General features: G+C 38.6%; 2 protein-coding genes and 1 long non-coding RNA gene across 3 annotated transcripts; 2 read left to right on the top strand and 1 right to left on the bottom strand.

Moving 5' to 3' along the window:
• Window positions 1–1,104: 1,104 nt before the first annotated feature.
• Window positions 1,105–1,540, bottom strand: LOC130986821 (uncharacterized). The gene is made up of 2 exons (XR_009089414.1): window positions 1,404–1,540; window positions 1,105–1,277 (listed from the first exon to the last, which is right to left on the bottom strand). It is a non-coding gene; the product is annotated as an uncharacterized LOC130986821 (long non-coding RNA).
• A 5,961-nt stretch (window positions 1,541–7,501) lies between these two features.
• On the top strand, window positions 7,502–14,253 carry LOC131025672 (uncharacterized). Its single transcript, XM_057955468.1, has 10 exons — window positions 7,502–7,787; window positions 7,902–8,014; window positions 11,452–11,781; window positions 12,034–12,147; window positions 12,257–12,329; window positions 12,384–12,627; window positions 12,695–12,824; window positions 12,909–13,232; window positions 13,621–13,728; window positions 13,817–14,253. Exons 1-10 carry the CDS (start codon window positions 7,502–7,504, stop codon window positions 14,147–14,149), a joined length of 2,055 nt encoding a protein of 684 aa, XP_057811451.1. The 3' UTR covers window positions 14,150–14,253.
• Window positions 14,254–15,767: 1,514 nt separating this feature from the next.
• On the top strand, window positions 15,768–18,290 carry LOC131025671 (stemmadenine O-acetyltransferase-like). Its single transcript, XM_057955467.1, has 3 exons — window positions 15,768–15,945; window positions 17,318–17,615; window positions 17,666–18,290. Exons 1-3 carry the CDS (start codon window positions 15,768–15,770, stop codon window positions 18,288–18,290), a joined length of 1,101 nt encoding a protein of 366 aa, XP_057811450.1.
• Window positions 18,291–20,120: the final 1,830 nt, after the last annotated feature.

The following is a 20,120-nucleotide window of genomic DNA, read 5'->3' as shown; positions in this document are numbered from 1 at the left end:
ATTCTTGGTCGGATTATCTGATTCTCCGGGCAGTGGGTGTTAATACCAGGAGTGCTCCTCCTCCGGAGTTTGTGGAGGTACATTGGTGGCCACCGGTGGCGCCGTGGATCAAAGTGAATACTGATGGTTCAGCGACGGGAACTCCGGGCACTATTGCTGCAGGTGGGGTGTTTAGAGATAACTGGAATGTGGTGCGTGGTTGTTTTCACTTCAAAGGTGGCTCGGGTTTTGCCTTTGAAGCAGAGCTACTGGCAGTTATCTCGGCGATTCAAATTGCTCACAATCGTGGATGGCACAGACTTTGGATTGAAGCCGATTCCACCTACGTGATACTCATTCTTAATTCTCGTTCTTTGAATGTGCCTTGGCGTTTTAAGGCGGCGTGGAATAGGATTTTAAAGATGTTAGATGATTTCTCGCTGCAGGTTTCTCACATCTTTAGAGAAGGAAACAAGGCGGCCGATTTAATGGCTAACCAACAACGTTCGGAAGGGTGGTGGCCGCACGAGATTGAGGAGATTAGGGCTGCGGTTCGTCTTGACATGGCTTCGCATAGCCATCTGCGTCAGAAACGGTAGTTGGGGCTGATGTGTGGCTGTTTGGTTCTAACCGCCCGTTTAGTTTTTTTTCGTGGGGTGAGAGCCGGGATAGTTTGGGGACGATGGTTAGGCCGGAGTTCCGGAAACTTTCCCTTCCGCTCTTCCCTACTTTCGTTTTGTGTTTAGACGAGTACTCTTTTTCCTTTTCACGGTTTTTCCCTCTGGGTTTTCAGTGAAAAGGTTTTAATGAGGTTCGGCCCTTAGTCTGCTCCTTCTGTGCTTTCAAGGGTTTTTTTTAGGTTTTTTCTTTCCTTTTTTTATATAAAATCGTCATTTAATAATAATTCATTTATCCAAACAATGTCAATTATGATGTAGATAGTGTCTTTTACTAAGAAAAATGGTGTCATTTAAATAAGTATAGTATAATTTATGAGTGCAGATAATGTCTTTTATTAAGAAAAATAATGTCATTTAAATATATTAAAAATCTCATTTACTAAGAAAAGTAGTGTCATTTTATATATTAAAAGTGATATTTATATATAAATATAGTATGCTCATCTAAGAAAAGTAATGTAGAATTTTAAATAAGTTGCACCATGCTCAAACTACAACCTGTTCAAATCTCTCCTCATCATATCTGGCTTGCTCATCTATCTCATCTACATCTTCTCCTTCAAGGCTTCAATAACACCACCAATTCTTCGTTCCACACATTCATCAATAACCCATCAACTGAAACAAGTGAGTGTTCCAGTTGAATTGTATATACACTTTATATATATATAAATGACACTATTTAACTTAATAAATGACACTATTTATTGAATTTTTTTTTCATTCAGACATTTTAACAAACACCTTATCTGCAGAAAAATATGCTCTTGGCATCAAATATTTGACTGCACAGCACACACCAACTAGAAGAGGGAAAGCTACGAGGGTTGTTCACTGCACCACATCACAAGGTTTTCCCCATCCAACAAAGCCACTCACCCAGCTCACAACCTACTTCACGTGACTAGCCAATTCTCGTCGAAATTAACAGCGAAATGCAACATAACAAAGAGGGAAGTCAACTACACAAAGAAGATGAGCCATTAGGAATAATGGATCAGAGCCATCCATGACTTGAAGAGTGCGACAACTCCTTTTTATGGAGGAACAAATGGGCTTCCGCTGGAGAAGCTGCTGCGGTGATGCGGCGCCGGATGGAGAGGTAGAGGGTGGAGCGATGCGCGGCGACCCGCGACCAGAGCTGGGGAGAAGAACGATAGCTTGTCAGGACTTAGAGGCAGGTGTGGTGGTGGTGAGTCGCGACGCCGACTTACCGGAATTGGGGGGAGGATTTATGGATTTTATTTTAGAAATTGGGGATTATTTTGGGCTCAGTAGATTCAGGAAGAATGTGAGGGAGACGATCGAGTGAGGAGATGACATGAGTCGGTGGCGGCCGACGAACTTTTCCGACGGAGATCGAAGGGAGAATAGAGAAAGTTGGGGTATGGATTGCCGCAGAGAGAGAAGACGAGGAGAGAAGCCAGAGAGAAGGAAAGCATCGTTTTTTTTTTCATATATATATCGGGTCAACTGACCCGGTTCATATTTGTCCGACCCGACCCAGACCCGCGCGCATTGTGTGAGCGCAAGTTTAAAGCAGCGCGCATATAAGTTTTTGTCTAAAATAAATTTAGGGTGGGTGTAAATTTAAGATTGAATTTAGGTAGGTGTAAATTTTTTTTGTGGGCCCCATCCAATTTAGGGGATCTGCTGTATGCATTTTTTATCTCATTTTCAATTGTTTTAGCCTAAATTTAGAATTAGTGATGCATTTAGGTAATCTGCTGGGAGTGCTCTAAGGAGACAGCTCGAATCGCCAACCCTATTCAATCAACCGATTGAGAAGTTAATTTTACAAATTTTAATTACAAAATATAATATAACTTGATTTCTTATTGAAATTCTATGGGTTAAACTCTATTAATAGTAATAAGGATATGCAGAAGATGCATGCAGTACAGGAGCAGCAACAGCGTGCAAAATTAATGGAAGGGCTTTGTTTGGGTTCCACAAATTAATTAGAAGAGTTGTGGAACCGATACCAAAAATTAATATCTAATATCTATATTATTATTAGATTTATTGTTAGTTATTGTTGTTGGTGTGATGTTAAAGGAGGAGAGAGGGGCACATGGAGCACTGGGCTAGGGATAGCAATGGGTCGGATTTGGACCGGATCTTACTTGGTCCATATTCAGATCCGAATTTTTTAACTAAGGCCCAAATCCGATCAACATCCATTGGATCCAAAAAAATGAGATTCAGGTCCAGATCCATAAGATCCATAGGGTCTCGGGTCCAGACCCGGATCCATACTTTTTGTCTTTTATAATAAATTTATAAATCTTACATTAATCCCAAATAAAATTATAATTATTGTATAGATTTTCAACAATTATTCAAAATAAATGAATTAGCCATATTCTATAAAAATATTATCAAAGTTTAATAACAATAAGAATATAATAATCAAGTACTAAATAACAGTGGAACAATGTGTCCTCTATTTTACATAGAAAAAAGAAAATTAATGTTATCAATAATAATAATAATAATAATAATAATAATAATAACTATAATTTAAATTAAAATAAAAGTAAAATATTATCTTTAATTGCATTATATATTATTTATTAAAAGAGATTTATAGATTAGTCATAGATATTAGATTAGAGTAAGATAAAAATAAATAACATTATATATATTTTTATATATAAATGGATCCATGGACCGGATCTGGGTCTCAAATTTTTTGCTCCAGATTCCAAAATTATAGGAATAACCCAGATCCGTTCCAGATCCATTGGGTCCAACTTTCCTAAGGTCCAGATCCTAAAAAAAAGATTTGGATCATCGAATCTGGACCGGGTCCAGGATCCATTGTCATCCCTACATTGGGCCGAGTTGGATTTAAATTAAAAATAAAATTGTAGGTATTATATAAACTACGTGTTTGATGTTTTAAATATTAGATAGATCTAAAAAAAAATCACATTGATGTATTAAAAATCACATTGGTGTTAATAAATTTAATTTAACAAACCATATCTGTACTTTTTTTTAATAATAACCCATATCTTTACATTAATTGATAATTTATGACATCAAAACTATTATTTGGTGCTAAATAAAATTAATTGTATTTGATAATTAGATCTATATAGTGCATTTAACTCTTTGAAAATGATTATTAACGCATATCTGAGAATGCTCCTTTGCCACTCGCATCTCATCGTTTTCAGATTTATGGATTCGTAGATCCGTAATTGATCGTTCTTTATTACACGATTTTGGATTCAACTAGTTTTGCGGTCGTGGGACACATTGATTTTTATGAATTAATGTTATTTTAAAGTAATTGTTATATTTAAAATTTAATTATTTATTAATGATATATAGGTATCGAAATTTTATTACAACCTCCATTATATTTTAATTTGTCAGTTTATTCCGCCCACATGTCCTAACCATTTTCTATAAATAATATCATTGACTATTACCTTTAAGATTATTACATATTTACACATTTTTTATTCATGGACATACTTAATTTTTCTTTAAAACTCGTGCCGACTTTCCCTAGTTATTATTTTCATTGGGGTGGGGAGTATTATACAATTTGCGATTTGAGACATTCATTTTTAACAAGTTCTTGTTCAACTAAAATTTGGTGACTTCATAAAGTCGCATTTAAATTTTGAATTTGTATATATTATCCCTGTTGAGAAATTAATGAAATATCTTATCCATAGTTTTGATGATACCAAAACTCTTAGTTTTTCTTTGTAATAGACTAGAACTTTTTGAACTCAAGTGTTAGAGTTCATGTTATCTAGTTAGACTGTTGTTCTAAAGACTGAAGACCGTCGGACTTAAGACTAAAGACTGAAGACTACCTGACTGAAGACAGCATGTGGAAAGACCAAAGTCAAATACTGAAGTTTTAAATGGACGAAGATCTCACTGAAGATTCAGTTGTGACTGAATAACTAATGATGGCCACGTGGAATTAGTGAACTGATTCATAAGTCAAGTATCAGTTGACATTCTTCATCGGACTGAACCTTGAGTTAAAAGGAAGCCACGTACACACCAAGTATAGCCGCATTAAATACAGAGATATTGAAGATCGTCCTTTCCTGCAGAGCATTCCTTTTCGGTACTAACTTTTCAGAGGCATCATGCTCCTGCACCTAGAGACGCCATTCCTCACCAAATCAGGAACCTCGAAGATTGAAGCCTCAACCAAATTCAAATCTTTCTCACAACGGCCAAATTCTTGAAGACCATCTTGCCAACGGATCTATTCAAGACTTCGCTTATAAATAGAGCTCGAGGAACTTCTGCAATCTTCACCGATTCAAACACTCAAGCTGAAACTATGCCAAAATTACAACTCAGCCTATTCACTGCTATCCAAAGTTTGAATCGAAGAAGAGAATATCTAAAGTCCAAATGAGTGTACGAATTACACAAATTCTCTTACATTCTTAGCCAAGAAAGGGTTGCTACCATTCAGACATGGCATTCCTCTGTCTAAGGACATGTGTCCTAAGACGCCTAGTGAGGTTGAGGAAATGAGGAAGGTACCATATGCTTCCGCTGTAGGTAGCCTCATGTATGTGATGCTTTGCACGAGACCTCATAGTTGCTATATCGTTGGCATGGTTGCGAGATATCAGTCAAACCATGGACCAGGACATTGGACTGCGGTAAAGCATATTCTCAAGTACCTGAAAAGGACTCGAGAATATAGGCTAGTTTACCAGTCAGACAGTCTAACTCCTTTGGGTTATACCGATTCGGATTTCCAGGCTGACCGGGATGAGAAGAGATCTACCTCTGGTTATGTGTTTACCTTGGGAGGTGGAGCCGTATCATGGCGGAGTGCAAAGCAGAAGTGCATTGCAGACTCCACCATGAAAGCCGAGTATGTAGCTGCTTCCGAAACTGCTAAAGAGGCTGTATGGTTCCGGAACTACCTCTTGGATCTAGGAGTGGTACCTAATTTGCCTAAGAGTATCATAATTTATTGTGATAACTCGGGTGCAGTGACAAATTCTAAGGAACCCAGGACCCACAAGGCGGCCAAACACATAGAGAGAAAGTACCACATCATACAAGAAATCGTACACAGAGGAGATGTGCTGGTTGAGAAGATCAATGCCTTGGAGAACTTAGCTGATCCTTTCACAAAGAGTTTACCGCAGAAGGTCTACGAGAAGCATGCTCGAGAGATGGAATTGCGGTTAATGCCACCCACTTAGAGAAACTTTCAGTATAAGTGGGAGAAGTGATAGTGTTGTAATAGCTAGTATTTAGACACATTGTATACTAAAAGTTTGCTTTAGTATAAGTGGGAGATTGTTGGATTTGTATACTGAAAGCAAGAACGTTTTATGCTTGTATACAATGATTCTTGTGTTCACTATTTAATCTCCTATCTGATTGTGTTCATGATTGCATACGTATGTTCTTTATCTCTATATAAGTAGATTATATGGTGTGTTGTAGATCATAGAAGACCATATAATTGGAATAACCTTAAGATATATAAAATTATCACAGCTGAAATGACTCTAGGACGAGTCGTTGGTTTAGGCTGCAGTATAGATGGAAGGAGTTTGTCTTGACTACTTGTCTATACTGGTACGTCATAACGTATTGATAGGATCACAATGAGATGTATACTTCTATCTGACATAAGTGAATAATCAAGATCTCGGCGACTTAATAGAATGTTAATACTAATAAGATTATATATATATATATATATATATATATATATATATATTGATTCATATATCACTTTGACTTACTATGGGTGAGAGTTATATAGTAACTTGAGTACTCTGTATCTTGGGTGATAGCGGTCAATGTATGATATCTGATTATCTGTATTAGTACACGTATCCGGTATAGGATAATGACATCCCCTTAAGGAGCTCATCAAGGTTTATTGCGTTAAACCCTGCAGGTTGATTAAGTTCAGACGCAATAATAATGTTTGAGTGGTACTGCCTAAGGATTACAAAGAGATTAATTAATTTAAGCTGTCAGAGCTCTAATTAATTAATGGATGTCGGATATTTTAAATACGGAGATTTAATAAGTCTAAATACAAGCCCCGACTCATCACCGGCAATAAAGGGGTAAGTCAATATTGATTCTCTAGTGGAATGAATTAATTATGATCTGGGCTAATCATAGAAATTAATTCATTAGAGGCCTATCTTTATTCCTTGTATCTGGTCCCTGGACTGGCCCAAAGTCTCATGTGCCCTAGTAGGAGAATTTTCGCCTATCACAGTTCCTGGTGCCCTAGGACTGTATTTTGTCTTTAAATACAGCTGTCTGCTCTCAGGAAGACACACACGATATTTAGGGTTTTTCGAGAGCAGCAGTGGGGTGCCAACTTAGAGAAGGCAGATTTCTCCTTGGGAACTCTCACAGCTCGTTGTCCATCCAACGGTGAAAGTTGAGCGGGATACAGTTCAGAAGATCAGAACTGGAGTCTTTCAACTCAGTCTTCGACAGCCTTTGCATACAATTCTCAAGTAAGTGTTTCTAACTCCAATGTGCAGCATTTAAATTCATAGGAGCATGTTAGGGATTAATCGTTGTATGGTGAATTAAGATATCTGAGAAACGATCCTATTGGGGCTATAATCCTTCAATATTAAACCTATTCACACTTTCATGCGTGTAACCCTAGCCGCCACAACTTCGTTTCTCTCTCTATCATCAATCGCCCTTCACATCATCTAGGATTTTTATCGTCGATTATCGGTAGAATCGCCGTTGAGAAGGCTGTTACCCCTCTGAATCGAGGGTCTTCACCGTTGGTTCGCCTCACGGGAGCTCGTCGCCCTCTGGTTCGCCCCTTTTCACCCACCGCGATGACGAGAAAGAAATTTGCCACTGACTCTCCGACTTCACCGGATCCGGTTGTCTCACTGAGCGGCGTGCTGCTACAGCATTCTCCCACAATCGATTCTCCATTGTTTGGCCGGAAATTGAGCAGCGAGTGGCCTCTCCTTCTGAGCGAGGGCTTTCCCTTTCACCCCATCGACTCCATCGCCTCTCCGGCGTCACCGGAGCCCGAATCCTCTGTGAGGGGCGAGCCTCGGCGGAGATTGATGTTCGATCCGCCCGAATCCTCTGTGGTTCAAGGGTGGGTACCCGGTCCGTTCGTCTCCCGCCGACTCTTCAGCCTATCCATCTCCACCTGAAACCCCCGATTCGGATGGGGATCTGTATGGCCGTATTGTGACACACTCTCACCGTGGTCTGTTGGAGAGTACGGCACAGCCCTCGACGACGACGTGGACACGGCTGGTTGGACGCAAGTCCCTGAGACTGAGGTGCAGCCCTCTCCGATGATTGAGGTGCAGCCCCCTCCGATGACTGAGGTGCAACCCCTCTTGATTTAAATAAATTTAATGAATAAACTAAAATAAATTATAATTATAAAAACAGCAAAAGGTGGTTGAAAAGTTGGTTGAGATTAAAAATTTAATTAACTTTCACAAAATACATTAAATGGTAGGGGACCACACTTAATCTCCACTAACTATCACTTTCTTAATCTTCGTGCCGAAAAGAATGTGGCCATTTATTATGGGACGGAGGGAGTAGTATTTAGTCTGTTAAGTGTGGTAGGTGAATAAAGGAGAATTTTTTTTACCATATAAGGAAATGACTCAAGATTCGTGGGACGAAGGGAGTAATATTTATGTTATTTTTTAACTTAAAGGGCTATAGAGAGAGAAAAAATGGGCTATGAATAGAACCGCCCAATGAATCCCAATTTAAATAAATAAATAGCGTCCAATCTTTAATAAATCTTAGCCCAATTTATAAGAAAATCGGGCCCCATACAAATAAAACGACAAGCCCAACATAGACTAACTCCCTCTCTATAAAACACGCACACATGTACTGAACACACACAACACACGTACGCAGGCGGGCGTCGCTCTCCCTCTCCCACTCGATCTAATCCTATCCATATAATAATATCCACCAATTTTTCGAACTTAATAATTTATAAAATAGGGATTATTATTGAAAAATACTCAAAGTTTATTAATTTTTAAATTTATATTAGACTCTTTTTTTTTTGCCTGAAAATATATAAATTTAAAATTGATTATAAGTTGTCTTACATCCTGCAATTTCGCCCATATCCAATATGAATAATCCACTGATTATGAGATTTAAGAAAAACTGCAGACCAATAATAGAGCGGAATAGGAAAATTTATCCCCAAATCCCATAAATAGTCACATGACTTGCAATTTCTCACTGCGATGTCAGATTGGATTTGAGTGAAATTGTCTATCGTGGGATGATTCGAAATCAATCTTAAATGGGTTATTGACGCTTAAATATACGAACTTTGGGCCCATTTTGACTTTTTCCACGAATTTTGAAAATTGTCAAAAAATATACAAACTTTGACTCATTTTATTTTTTTCACACGAATTTTGAGAATTGTAAAAAAAAAATACACGAACTTTACCTCAATTTATTTTTTCACACGAAATACATTGTTATAAAAAAATGGTCCAAGTAATTTATTTATAATTAACAATAAATACCGATTCACTTGAGATTAGGCATTGAAAAGTTTCTAAATCACATGATTATGAATATTTCACTGTCATTAATTAGATCAGCAAAATGTTAATTAGAATATAATACAATGATTATGAATATTTCGTGTAACATGAGTACAATGAATAAGACATATAATACTAATGAACAAAACGTATATCTAATGAACAAGATGTATATACTGATGAAAAATAAAATTTAAAAAATTCGTAATCAATAAGACATATATACTGATGAACATGACCGTATATACTGATGAATAACAAAATTTAAAATATTCTGCTCCCTCCAGGATTCGAACCCTGCGAAAAAAAATCACCCTTCAGATACAATATCAGCCATATGATTGATAAAATAAATGCATCAGATCGTGCCCTAAATCTCACTAAAATTAGGGGGTCTCATTGGAGCGGCCCCCTATATATATATATATATATATATATATATATATATATAGGGGAAGGCTAAAATAAGAACGCTTCTTAAAATATAAATTAGGAATAATTTTCAGCCCTTAGATCATCAAGATCTACGGTTGATTCATCACCTTGTTGGATAAATTCATTGTCCTGAGTTCGAATTCCAAAGGTAGCAAAAAATTATTTTTCGCAATTCGTACCTTTATACAGTTTATTCATGCATATTATGCATAAAATTCATGCATTTTTGCTGGTTTGCAATTCTTAAAATAAGAGTGGTTTATTAAATAACCGCTCCCTATATATATATATATATCAAATTAATGGTTTGATTTTATTTTCATGGTAGCTAGCTAGATCCCCTGTTTACTACTCCCTTCACAACATAGTACTTCCTCCGTCCGCTAATTTATGGTCTACTTTCTTTTTTGGTCCGTTCACCAATTTATGTCCTACTCATTTTTAGTAACTCTTTATACATTTTTTAATTGGTGGGTCCCAATAAACAATACACTTTGTGGGTCCCTTTTTCCACTCAACTAATAAACAATATATTTTGTGGGTCCCTTTCTACACTCAACTAATAAATAATACACTTTTTCTTAAAACCCATGTTTCCTCCCCTAGGTCATAAATTAGTGGACGGAGGGAGTAGTTGATAGTAGTAGATATTATTATGAGTGGAGTTTAGGTCTCACTATTATTGTGAGTGGAGTCTATGGACTCCACTGTAATAAATAAAAGTAGAAATAATATTATAGATATATCAAAATAGCTAAAGTGAAAACGATATTGCGGACCGAGGGAATATATTTTTTTAGTTTTAGTAATAAAATAAGATACGATTTCCTCTTATAAATCTCTTAGTTATCATTTGAAGAAATATGAGCCCTTTAGAGCAACTCTAGTTTACACAAGCAAAATGGAAGGATTGTGCAAGTGATATCAAGCGAAATGATAAAGCCCTAATCTCGAGAACAAGCAAGGATGTGAGTTCAAAACACTATACCAAAAATCAATTTTGCATCCACCAGTTTGGTCTTTTGCATTAGCAGCTGAATCCGACCTTCTTAATTAACTATTTCAGCTTTTGGAGGTGACTATAATACCAGCTTGTCACACTTCTTAAGCATTATGGCAGAAAAATAGACTTAAATATACAGAATAAGATCACCAACTCATCACACTATAAAAAAACGTTCGAATACCGGCGATATTACCGGCGGCGAAATTCTCGCCGGTAATTACCGGCGGCCCAATGAAGGCAAAACAAGGCGGGTCGTTTTTTTTGTTTACCGGCGGCATTGTCGCCGCCGCTAATTACTGGCGGCATTACCGGCGGTATTGTCGCCGCCTCTAATTACCGGCGGCTCGCCGCCGGTATTTATAAAATAATTTAATTTAACTTTAAATTTATATAATATGCAGATTACCGGCGGCATTGCCGTCGGTAATTAGCGGCAGCATTTTGCCGCCGGTAATTCTGCAATTAAATATTTGCAGGTCCCCTTTCACGCACAGATCGACTTCCCCTCAAACCCTCCCCCCTCCCTGCCGCGCCACCAGCCCCAGTCGCCGCCTCGCCCCGCCCCCAGCCGCTGCCGCCGAGCCACCGCCGCCGTTAGTCCACCGCCGTCGAGGGGGAAATGCGATATGCAAATCCTTCAATCACCGGAGCGGAGTTAGAGGTTGCATATGATAACAATTTTCTTGTGTGGTTTAGCCATTATGTAAGATGCGATTTCCTTATGTCTAATATACATTTACGTGACTAAAATTGGCTTGCAAACTAAAATCAATGCGTGTAACAGGTGAGTCGTCCTTTTAACGATGATTTGAACCCGTATGTTAAGTCGCTTGCAGCCGGGCCCTTAAATGAGATTGAAACGTACTCCGGCTATTTTGTGAATGACTATAGATTTCACATTACTGATCGTGATAGGGACAGTGCGACTGTGAACAGTGGAGTTTGCATTAAAGGCTCGGTCTATGACAGAGATGTGCTAGACTTTTATGGGCGTCTGCAAGAGGTTTACGTGTTGGAGTATCCAGGGTATCTAATTAAGAAGATAGTCTTGTTCAAATGTGAATGGTTTGACTTGTCGGCTCAGGGAACTTCTATTGATACGGACTTCAAGTTGGTTTCAGTGAACCATACAAGAAGATATAAGAAGTATGATCCCTTTGTTTTAGCGAGTCAGACAGTTCAAGTGTTTTACTGCCCCTATCCCAGTATGAACCAATCAAAGAAAAACTGGTGGTCAGCATGCAAGGTCAACGCAAGATCAAAGGTTCAGGTCTCTACTGACGCATCTAATTCAACATTAGATCAACCATTCCAAGAAGAGGTTGTTACTATTATGTCTACCCACACAACTATAGACATTGACCAGCCACTTCTTCTTCATCCCCTCGGTGGAATCGTCGACATTGCCGATGACGATGAACCAGAATCAGATGATCAACCGTTGACATCTGATGACGACGATAGTGATGATGACAGTAGTGTTGGTTAGGGAACATATTGATCTTGCGATATATTTGTATTTTATAACTGTTATTTGATAATATATTTGTTTGTACCCAGTATTTGATAATGTATTTGTTTGTACCCAGTATTTGACAATGTATTTGTTTGTTTGGTTGATGGATAGTGGGGGTTACGCTGTCGAAATTTCGTTAGATTCAAGTAATTCATGATATTTTATGTGTGTCAATGCTTATCTAAATCAATTTGAAACAGGTAACATGTCTCAGCGTAGAAGTTTATTTTCGTTTGGTCGATCTGGTCGGTCAGATCGGGATGAGCAGCCGATTGATGACACATCTGATGGGTCCGGTACAGGGATTTCTGCGACTCCTGAGACTCCTCAGGCCTCTACTAGTTCACGGGCTAGACGGCCCAGAGGCCCTACAGCTGCCGACATCAGGAACAGCTCGACTAAGGAAGCACATGGGAGGATTGTCTTTCAGAGGATGTCTAATGGGTAAGTATTTTAATTTAAATCATTATTTTTCGTATAGCAAACAAATCCTTAAATTAGTTTTACACAGTGCTTTGATGGAGCCAGTGGGCCTGGCCAAAGCCTGCACTAAAGCATTTAAGAGGGTGGATAACCCAGGCGGGTACACTTGGAGGTTGACTCCCCCGGCTGTGAAGGATTTGTACTATGCCGAATTACAGGTATGATTGAATTTATAGTGCATATAAATTTATCATTATCTATTGTAAAATGTTATATATTAAATTAACTATTTCTTTCAACAGAAAGAGTTTGCTTGGTCGCTTGAGGACGAACTATTGGTCAGGGTGATGTGGGAACAGAAAGCCAGCAAGAGGTACAGTGACATGATGAGTGACTACAAGAGGAAGTTCAGGGCTAGTACCGATGAAGGTCGGGAGATGGATAGACCCCTCTGGATGTCTGCCGAATTCTGGACAGGACTCCAGGCATACTGGAGTCAGGAGGCTGTTCAGGCCGTTTTCCAGCGAGCACGTGCGAACCGGATGTCTGAGCCCGATGGACCCGGTACAGGGATCAGCAGGCACGTGGGAGGGTCTCAGTCCACTCGTATCCTGCAGCAGAGTCTGGTTAGTAATTATCAAATAAATTCATAAGTAATATATATATATATATATATATATATACATATATATATATGATGGGGAGGGCTAAAATAAAAACACTCTTAAGTGTATAAAATATAAATGATTTTCAGCCCTTAGATCATCAAGATCTACGGTTGATTCGTAACCCTGTTGGATGAATTCGTGGTCCTGAGTTCGAATCCCAAAGGTAACAAAAATTTATTTTTCGCAATTCGTAACCATGTTGGCTAAATTCGTAACCCCGTTGGATAAAATTCGTACTTTAAAAACGTTTATATTTTATACACTTAAGAGTGTTTTTATTCTAACCCACCCCTATATATGATATCACAAATAATAACTTATTTATCTTATATGCATGCATGGACAGAGCTTGGAGACTGGACTCCCCCCGGCTGCACAGAACTATAGCACCTTCCTCCGCCTCCACATGCGCGAGGATGGAACTTTTCTGTCACCGAGGGATGAGAGACTAGATGTAAGCGTTTAAGTTTAATCAAATATTAGTAATTCATAGTGAATTGTATTTATTTTAATACAATTTTCAATTGTTATGTCTGAATTAGGCGGAGATTCGTCGCATTGCTGTTGAGACTGGGCGAGAGGACCGGCTGCCTGAGATCTACTTGGAGGTCGTACGGCCCGACAGGTCCCGGCTCTACGGCACTGGAAGTGCCGGTAGGAGCCAGGTTAGTAGGGGCTCTTCTCAAAGCACAGGCACTTCCATGATGTCTCAGCAGCTGTATGAGACACGGATCTCCACGCTGGAAGAGCGCCTTCAGGCCGAACAAGCAGCACGTGAGGCCGAACGAGAGGCTTCTCGAGCAGAACGTGAGGCCTTCGAGCAGCGTATAGCTCAATTCGAGGAGTTCATGAGGCGGTCGGGTCAGCTACCTTGAGCAGCACTTCATGTTTTGGAACTATTAATTTCATGTTTTGGACTATTTAATTAATTCATGTTTTGGAACTATTTGTTTGAACTATGTTTAGGAACAAAATTACACTTGCAACGTCGCCGCCGGTAATTACCGGCGGCATATTGCCGCCGGTAATGTGCCGGTAGGTCTCCGCCGTTCACCGAGGAAATATAATGGCAGGACCTACCGCCGTTAATTACCGGCGGCGTGTTTTGCCGCCGATAATTGTGTTACCGACGAGAAAATTACCGGCGGCGTCGGTAGTCCAATTTCCGGCGGCCGCCTCGCCATTACCGACGGCAAACGCCGCCGGTAATCAACGGTTTTTTTGTAGTGTCAATCAAACAACTACGTATACTTAGGATTGACAGCTTTAATTAGTCAAGTACATTAACTGTATTTAAATATAAATAAGTGGGATTAATCTTTAGTACATGAAATTACCTAGTTGCTGATATATTGAAACAAGTCAAAACAAGTCAATGCATGATGAACGTGATTTGATATGTTTATTAAATTATCATCTACTTGTGCTGCATGACTTCAGTTCGTGCATATCATGCCATGACACTAATCCCATCAGCCATCTTCCTACAAGTCAATGAAAATATTTTATCAAGGCTAATTGAGCAATAGATTAATACACCTAAATTGATTAAAAACTAATTAATGCTTTTCCTTTCCTATAGAGAATGACAGAACTAATGTTTCCTATCAATACAAAACTTGTTATACCAATTAGTCCCGTGACACAAACCACACCTTGGCTGTCTGATAACAACTTCAAACTCCTCCAACAAGAAAGGAAGATTTGCATCATGAAAACAAGATACTTGCTTTTGGAGGTGAAGTTAATTCGGATACCTAAGCAGCCAAGCAAGAAGAGATGAAGAATATGTCCAAAACAGCCTTCTTTACAAAAATAAATGAATTCTGCAGAGTAAGGAAAAGGAGCAAAAACCTTAGTGGCTTCGTATTTTGTGGAAATCAAAGAGCTCCTCTCAAGACTTATGGTAAATTGCATTAGGATGTAAATTGAGAAACAAAACTCATATCAGAACAGAAATTACGACCTGAGGCTTGGGGGAAGAGGAGCTCGCGCCTCGGGCTTGTCAGTGGAGTAAAATGGCTGGGTGGATCTCACGGGGATCCCACTCACGGAGGAGATACGGTGGCGTCAGAGGGCAGATAGACGTAACAGTTGAGTTGAATTTCGACGGACTTGCAACAATATTCTTTACTTACATTTAAGTAATATTTTACAATTCTAACTATGGAATATTTTTTAGTTAAATTTTAATTATTTTAAGATTCGATGCAAATTCCGTCATTAATTGTCAAAATGTAAGTTATCGTTAGTCTGATGTAATTTTATAACAGAATTAGTTTCGTTGCTAATTCCCCTGCAGTTCAACAATTTTTTCGTACTGAAATAAATGGTTTTTTTTTTCATCGTCCAAATTATGGCCAGCTAGTTTAATTTTGGAGCTATATTCTCTTAGTAATAAAATAAGATCCGACTTCCTCTTATAAATCTCTTGAGTTATCATTTGAAGCAATATGAGCCCTTTAGAGCTACTTATAAGTTGACACAAGAAAAATGGAAGGATTTGTGCAAGTGATATCGAGGGAGATGCTGAAACCCTCATCTCAAACTCCTCCCCACCCCTCAAAATTGAAGCTCTCTTACATTGATAGAATGTTTAACGACTTATACATTCCCCTCATCTTCTTCTACAAAGCTGATGAATCAAGAGGTTTAACCACCTCTAACCATTGACTCAACCTAGAAACACCTCTAGCTAGTTTGACTTGCAATAGAACAAGGACATCCTAGTGATGGTAAGTTAACCCCAATGTCGTCTCTCAAGGAAGATCTTTAAGGGCAATTAATTATGTCACAAGAAAGCTATAAACTAAGGATTGAAAGCTGTAAAATTATCTAAAGCTGGGAAAATAAACTTAACTAGAAACTTAAACTAAAGAATTATCTAGGCATGAAAAAGAATTATTAACTAATGCTTGTAATTTAAACTTAAATAAAACTTAATCTTAAAATTATCTAGGCGTGAAACTATTAAACCCTAGGCAAGAATTAAATGAACTTAAAGTAAAGAATTAACTAGGCAAATCAAATTTAAATAACTTTAATTAAAACTTCTAATCTAATCTAACTAGGCAGAAACCAAAGTGCATTATTTAAAGAAAGCATCATAAAATCGCATAAGTAAATTAAATTTGCAGAATTTAAAGAAAGCATAAGTAAAAGCAAATAAATATACTTGATTAAAGAAATACCGTAAATCGTCTCGAGAAGTAATCTGTCACGTAATTACAACTCTAAACGGGAACTAATCTAAAACATGAATTAAAAGAACTATAAACTAAACTAACTAGAACAGAAATCGAAACTAGAACTATGAAAGCATGTAAACCTAACTTTGGCTGCCTAGCGGAAACTAAAGAATAGGGCAAGGCGAATGTATTTTACAATGAAAAGTATGGCCCTATTTATAGACTTCAAATCCCTCTTGATCACTATGGAAGTTGCCATGCAAAGTAGAACTCTAAAGGCAATAAAATCGTGCAAGATAAGGCAACTCCAGCTGGATGCGCGCCATGGAAAACACTCCTTCTTTGGCCAACAATCGCAGCTCTGGCGGGAATAACTCTGCTCTGGAAAGGTCGGCTCTGGTCCGCTACAGCGCTATCTTCGCAGCTCTGCTCTGGCGAGCGTCTCTGCTCTGGCGCACTTCTCTGCTCTGGCATAGGACTTCTCTGCTCTGGCAGCGGACTTCTCTAGGGAAGTTCAGCTCTTGTTGATTTCGGTTTTGACTCTGCAACGCCATTCTTAACCCCAAAATCTCCAAAATTGCACTCTTCCATCTATAAAACCTAAATCTCCTGCAAAGCATAAAATAACACATAAAATGCACCAATTTCCAGAAGATTATCTTTAAAATAAGCTCATACAAAACCCTAAAATTAGAACAATTAAGCATAAATCAACCATCTCCAAATATCACAGAGATTGAAACAGTCCATCTCAAATATCCTATATACCTTCGTTTCACCCCTTAGCAGGCCGCCTCAAAAGCAGCCTCTCTGTGGACTGCAACGATGTTGGTGCCGAGTTCATCGAGGCATGAGCTCGCGCTCATCTCATGGATTCTCTATACATGGATGATCAGTTGAAGCACTACTTTCCTTCCGAGTATAACACATTCAACCATGGCAAACAAGCACGACCTCTCCGCGTCGTGCAGATTACTTTCTTCGACTGCGGAGGTCTCGCCGTCGCTGTCGCTCTTTCACATGTAGTTGCAGATCTTTCGTCGGCAATGGCGTTTCTGAATGCTTGGGCCGCCGCTTTCCGAGGGGAAGTGGAGATTTCTCACCGCAGCTTCAGCACATCCGCTTACTTCCCACCACTCAGACTCATCCCCTTTCAAGATTCCAGAGACTTTTCGTCTCTAATGAAAATTTGATGACGAAAAGATTCGTGTTTAATAAGGAAAAACTCGATACTCTGCGGCAAGCTGCTACCACCCCATCTGAATCTGCTATCAAAGATCCGAGCCGCGTGGAGCTCGTCTCGGCTTTCATTTGGAAGCATTTCACAGAGGGCAAATTGAAGAAATCGAAGACGAAAAAGATGTACGCTGCGCTTCACGCAGTGAACGTGAGACCAAGAACGAACCCACCAAACCTTCTTGAGAATGTTTTCGGCAACTGCTTCATGTTGGCAATGGCGTTCGCTTGCATTAAAGATCTCCGTCTCCACGGGCTTATCGGGAAGCTAAGAAGCTCGATACGAAAGGTTAGAGGCGATTACATCACCAAGGCGCTGAACAAGGAGAGTTTCATGAAGGATCTGTTTAAGTTATGGTTTCTGCTTGTGATGGGAAGATTAGAGTGGTGCTTCTTCACCAGCTGGCGCGGCTTTCCAACTTACGATCTCGATTATGGATGGGGAAAGCCGGTATGGTTCACCACGTCATCGGTGTCGTCCAAGAATCTGATTATTTTTTTCAACGGCAAGAGCGGTGATGACATTGAAGCTATAGTTACTATGAAACCAGACGACCTGAAAATTCTTGATGCCCAGATCAACCTCATCTAGCTCCACTAAGTATTTGAAGGATGCATGTTATGTTACCACCTTATTATGCCTATTGCTCTCCATGATTTACTTTTCTTATATCGTTACAATAATTGAGTTAATAATATCATTTTGCGAGAAATCATACTTTGTATTACAAGAAAACTGAAACATATAGTTTATACCTAAAGTAATAATATTAATTAAGAGTAAATAGCAGAAAATATCCGTTGTCATAGCGAAAACAAAATATTAGCCAATAATTTATTAGCATATAAAATAATGTGATAAGTGTACGTTTATTGGTCTAATTAGTGAAATAGTTAATGTATGAACTTAATTAAACACCTTAAGTTCGAATCTATCGTGACAAAATTTAAAACTCCCTCTTACCAAAAAGAAAAAGAAAAAAAAAAGTAAAATACAATCTTATGGCCAAGAGATTCAGCAAAATGAACTCCAGGCTGAACACATATAAAAGATTCTACAGAGAGAATCGAAATGTTAGGAACCGCACTGATCGAAAGACCAAATATCGTACTGATGAGAAGTCCAAGAACCAGGCCACAGGGCCTTCTTGAAAATGTTTTTGGCAACTGATTCATGTTAGCAATGGCATTCGCCATTGAAGATCTCCGTCGGCTAAAAAGTTCGATATGAAGAGTTAGAGGCGATTACATCACAAAGGTGCTGAACAATGAGAGTTCATCAGGATCTTTCTGTGTAAGGGATTCCGCTTATGATGGAAAAGTTAGAGTTGTTTTTCTTCACCAATTGCCGTAGGTTTCCAATGTACGAGCTCGATTATGGCTGGGAAAGCCGGTTTGGCTCACTATGTCGTCGAAGAAATCTGATAATTTGTATGAACGCAAAGAGCGGAGATGACATAGAAGCTATAGTTGTTTAGCATGTTTTGCTACTATTTTATGCTTATGCATGATATTATTGTGATTTGTTTTTGTTCATATTTTGGTGCTTTTGAGTATGTTTTGATGCTATTACAGGACTGACGTGGAAGAGATAGGTGGTTGATGTGGCTAAAGTATGAGAATATTAACTAGGAAGAACGAGCACTGAAGGCCCTAGAGTACGACAGCCGCAGTGCACCAGCGCCCGTGGAGATGCTACGCTCGCCGAGTCCTCTGTGCCTGCAATCTTCAAACCCGTAGCAGCCTCCCTACGGCCTTCGTCCTCTCTGCGGCTGTAGTTGACGTCAGTTATGCACTTTTAATTAAAAGAGGCGTGACGGGAAAAGAATGGTAGTTTTTGCACTAGATAGTAGGAGTCAGTTTCATAGTTCTCTAGAGTTTTTCTTAGATATTTCTTATGCTTTTGAATTGAAAAACAAGAATTGTGGATTTAGATTTAAGATTTTTGTTGTTGATCTTTGCACTGTCGCATGATTGATATTCTAGAATTTGTCAGACTCTTTCTTACTTTTCTGTGAATTGTGAATTTCCGTTCAATCCTTGATTTCTATTTTAGTTATGAATACCTATGTGTTTACTTTCAGCATAATTATGATTTTAAGTTATTCTGCATTTACTTTCTGCATTTCCTATGATTAAATTTCCCAGGGTTCTTTTTATGCAGAAATTAGGTTTTATAATTAGCGTGAACGTATTTATATTTCAATTCTTATCTAGTTATAATTTTACGCTTAATGTTAGGATTAAATATTGCTATAAGATTAACTCAGTAAATTTATGTATTTATCTTTTCCTTAGAATTAGAGTTAAGATTTACGTTTGTGAGTAGTAGAGATCAGAGACTGACCCAAAACTGTGATTAGAATGTTTAGGATCTTTCTTTTTCTTTCTGTGAGTGTAGTACAAGTAGTCTCCCTGTTTA

The sequence above is a fragment of the Salvia miltiorrhiza genome, chromosome 5 (genome assembly GCF_028751815.1).
Source record: "Salvia miltiorrhiza cultivar Shanhuang (shh) chromosome 5, IMPLAD_Smil_shh, whole genome shotgun sequence".
Taxonomy (NCBI): Eukaryota; Viridiplantae; Streptophyta; class Magnoliopsida; order Lamiales; family Lamiaceae; genus Salvia; species Salvia miltiorrhiza.
This window is presented reverse-complemented; position numbering and strand designations above follow the sequence as displayed.